Here is a 4,415-nt window from a genome sequence, read left to right as displayed (position 1 = left end):
AGATTAAGTAGTGTTATTTAAGAACTCTAAAAGAGAAATATAAATCTCACCATACTTTATCTTTGTCAAAATTAATCGGGTTAGGCATCGTACGCCATCATAGCTCGCAGATGACAGAATTGACAGGTTTAGTTATATTTTAGCTAATTTACAAAATATGTTTATAAATATATATATTAAATATACCCCTGTGTTATTCTGATGTTTAATTTTTATTACTGTACAATTTATCAAAATCCATTCTATACATCCTCACAAACTTTCAGATTTATTATATTAGTAGGATGGTAGTATTCTGGGGTGAGTTCCTATTACCATAACCCACACAAGTAAATAAGTGTGACTCGATAGGAAAAAAAACCACGAGGTGTGCCGTGGGACTCGTTGGGAACTCACGTAGGTGTATTATGTATCTACCGACCGACTACGAAATAATGGTCCAACTTAGATCTTTGTATTTAAAGTAAAACCAAATTTAATTTCAAATAATTTATTTGCATAATATTATGTGCATCTGCAATGAATAGTGCATACCTATAGATTGTGTAAGGGTAGAGAGACATGACGAGCGCGCCGTTTATGCCCCGTGGTCCGTGCGAGAAATAGGTACAATGCTGCCGAATTAAGAATGTATCAACTTGTAATTTAGTTTTATTTAATGATTTACATTCATAATTTTTATTATTTTAGTTTTTCATGAGCATGGGCGGCCTATGCCTTTACTTTTTTTTGAAAGCTATAAAATACTTCCTGGCCCTGTCTACGGCCACAACAGTATTTTTCAGTCATCATCATCATCAGCAACTGGAAAAATATGACTTTATGAAATGGATGTAATGTTAGTTACACTTGATTTCGCAATAACGCTTTTTAACAAAAAATTTGCCCGAGTGCATATTAAACATTCTTCTTTTTTATTATTAAAAAAATACAGTGGGCATTAAATGTTTGTCTCATAAAGGAGATTATTGGAACTTTATTGAATGACTAGCTGTGCCCTGCGGTTTCACCCGCATAAACTACGGGACGCAGACGCGAAAAAAAAAAACAATATATCGTCAATGCACAGAATTTATCCTGTTATAATTTTATTATAAGTATGGATAAGCATTTCAGGAGAAACTAGTGGCAATGACAAATGAACATAAGTTCAAAGCTGACCCTTTAAAGAATTAAAAGGACAGAAATAGCGCATTTCTACGGATTGTAGCAAAAATTACTGATCTTCCATTGCCAAAATTATACGAAGATAATGTTTTAGAAAAGAAAGATAAAGGGTTAGATAATGCTGTAGAATCGTTCCTAGAATTGTCTAGTAGAAAGCATTCGCAGATATAGATTAAGAAGCAGGAGTCAGTAAATTACAGAATACATATGGGACTGGAATTGAGATACCTAAGAAGTTTATTGACTTTATATTAGCAGATCACTCTTACCAAGGACATCAGATTATCATTTTAATAGGTGCTATCAAAGAATATTTCTGCGATGCGACTTTGAAGCATTTAGTAGTTTAATCGTGATGCGTGGCCATGATACAGACATACATGAATGAAAAAAAACACATTTTTGGGTTTAGCAATGGTAATTCTAAGTTCCGAAAACAAAATTTAAATTGTCATGTACAGGATTTGAGCTTGTGACAGTTTTATTATAAGTATAAGTAGGTAAACTTCTCCAGTATAGAATAAAAAACAGTATTTGAGCCATTTATAAGTTTTTATGAGACCAGCAAATGATTTATTTTTTAGCATAAACATAAGATATATTGCAACACTTAACTTGTATCAACTCAAACAGGTTAAAATAATTAGTGCTGTTAATGAGAGAAACAACATAATTTTGTTTACACAGCATATTGCTATAAAACTATAAGCAACATGTGAAATCAAACATTGAAGACCAGGGTTTATTACTGAACTTGTCTTTGTTACAATTGCACTTGTATTCTTCACAATTTATTGGCTAAATTTTAGGCTCCATTGCTAAGACTGTATTGTAGGCTCCAATAAATAATGCAATTAGATTTGCAATTCCACGCAAAACCTAGCAGAAAAGTATCTAGTTATTGTTTGTAACTGATGTTATCTATTGAGTTATTTAGATTTTTGAATATACTATTTTATTAAGGACATACACACGTTTGTCGTAAATATAATAAGATATTCCTTCACCTTTGCTTTTATGGATGTTAACCATGAATACATTGGCAGTACACTAAATTTCTTGGCAATATGTCTTTATCACTCTGGTGGTATCACAAGCCACAAAGCCTCCCACCAGAGAAAACCTGGGACCTCCCTCTAGTAAGACTACAGTGCAAACTACTTTGCCCAGGAAGGTTGTCAAAATTATACTTTTTTTAAAGATTTCTTACTTAACTTAACATTGTTGCCAATTAAGGAGCCATCAGCAAATTGGAAAGGAGTACCATCATCGCATTGTTACCATCAAAGTGTACTACTTATTCCTCTAATCCTAACATCAACAGGATCTTTGGCATGCCCTTTCCCTATGTCTGCTACAATTATATCCTATATGGGACGGGTACTAGTATTTTTTATGATTTGTACTATTCAGCTTGAGCTTTAGATAACTTAAGGAAAAATGTACCATATATGATTTAATGAATAATAATACTATCCTTATAACATTATAAAAACAACTAAGCTTGAATACATTATGATAGCAGTAAAATTAGAGCAATCAACAACAATAAACTTGGTGGAAATGTTAACAATTATAATCAATAGTATGAGATTTTCAGAATATTTTTCACATTTTAGGTATGCTTTATGGTAGAACAAAGATTTTATTTAATATTGTTGTCACCATGTACAAGTATAGTGGATTTTAAGTAACAATGGCAAATAATGAAGGAACTTCTGATATTTTGCAGCTATATCTAGAATTTGCAAAAACATTTTAGATAGTTACAAAGGAAGCAAGCACTTTGTCTTTAACAGTGAACGTATGTATATCTAATTTTTCCCCAATCAATATATTTTATTTTCAAAGGACTTAAATTTTATGCTGCAATAACCAAACAGTTGTTATTATAAATGAATTTTACTCTAAGAAATGATGATAATTTTTACATCCAAAAATATGAATAGATTATTTACTGACAGCATATTAACCGAAGATATTGAAATAAAAATTATAATCTACAAAGACAAAATAACAGTGGTATAAAAGCACCCATTGTAATAAACACTGGAATCAGAACTGAGCTATCATCCAGAGAATAAGGATCAGGTTGTTTTGGTCCACTTGCGCGCCGTGACTTTGTGCTTTTCTCTTCAACTTCTTCTCTCAGCTCCTCAGTTTCTGCTTCAGGCTTTACGATAGGGGGTAACTTAGGAACTTCATCTATTGTTCCACTCATAACATAGAATGCATTAATCTTTGGATTATCTCTGTACCCTTTAATGAACTCAACTTTAATTTTTCCACCTCTTATGTCAGATTCTTCATCATAATGGTAAAGCTTACCATTCTTAATAGAATAAGGTACATACTCATCATGAGCCATACCACGGCCAACTTTTTCAAAAATGTCTAAGTCAGCTACAATGGTATGGTCTCCGTTCAGAACTACATCAAACACTTTCATGTTGGGTGCATTGAAGTACACTTCACTAAATTTAAGAACTAATACATAATCACCATCTTTGTTGGCTGGAATGTCATAACCGAAGGTACTATGGTGGTATCGTTCGGTCTGGTATAATATTTCGTCCTTAGCACTTACTCTTCCAATCAAAGCAAGCGTCTTTCCATAGTCAGAAGCTGTGCCAACTCTTCCTTGCAAGGGATCCTTTTCGTAGTGGATACCATACATATCAGTATAAGCTGGACCACCTGCGTTAATAGCATATATTATTTCCCCCAAGCCGGTAGCACTTTCTAATAAGGTCAAGCTTAAAAGAGAAATTGTTATAATTAGAGACATTTCTTTCGCAGTTTTTACGGTATTACACAATACAACAACGTAGCCTAAGTGCTCACGTAAAATGTTTAGCACATTTTCATACACAAGTTATGTTCTAAGCGACACATTTGTTTATTTTAATTAATAACCGGCAACCAAATTCCATTAATAAATAATTTAATAGAATAGTGCCATCTCAACAGACATGCTTTAGCATCTGTCATTATTGCAACTGTCAAAGATTTTTAGTCTTTAGTCTATGGTATTACACGTAAACAGTAAACACTGACCCAAGAAGCTGTAAGTACTATGGACAGTGCAGTCCATGTGCCTACAACACACTGACCTCTTATAGACTATAGCACGCTGGACAGTCTTTAACATACAAAATTACAACAAAAAATTGTGTCGATTTATAGCGCTGCAGTGGGTTGAACCTGCTAAATAAGGAACATAGGCTTTTTGTAACAAATTCCGTTAA

At 33.0% G+C, this 4,415-nt stretch overlaps 1 protein-coding gene across 1 annotated transcript; it reads right to left on the bottom strand.

Moving 5' to 3' along the window:
• Nucleotides 1–478: 478 nt before the first annotated feature.
• LOC120624385 (malectin-A) lies at nucleotides 479–4,148 on the bottom strand. Its single transcript, XM_039890897.1, has one exon. The coding sequence runs from the start codon at nucleotides 3,953–3,955 to the stop codon at nucleotides 3,161–3,163; it is 795 nt and encodes a 264-aa protein (XP_039746831.1). The 5' UTR covers nucleotides 3,956–4,148; the 3' UTR covers nucleotides 479–3,160.
• Between the last annotated feature and the right edge of the window lie 267 nt (nucleotides 4,149–4,415).

This window comes from Pararge aegeria, chromosome 6 (assembly GCF_905163445.1).
Source record: "Pararge aegeria chromosome 6, ilParAegt1.1, whole genome shotgun sequence".
NCBI classification, from domain to species: domain Eukaryota; kingdom Metazoa; phylum Arthropoda; class Insecta; order Lepidoptera; family Nymphalidae; genus Pararge; species Pararge aegeria.
The sequence above is the reverse complement of the archived record's forward strand: the minus strand, read 5'-3'. Positions and strand labels throughout refer to the sequence as shown.

Excerpts from the sequence above, each read along its gene's own strand:
- LOC120624385 (XM_039890897.1), bottom strand. The coding sequence starts at position 3,955 with ATGTCTCTAATTATAACAATTTCTCTTTTAAGCTTGACCTTATTAGAA.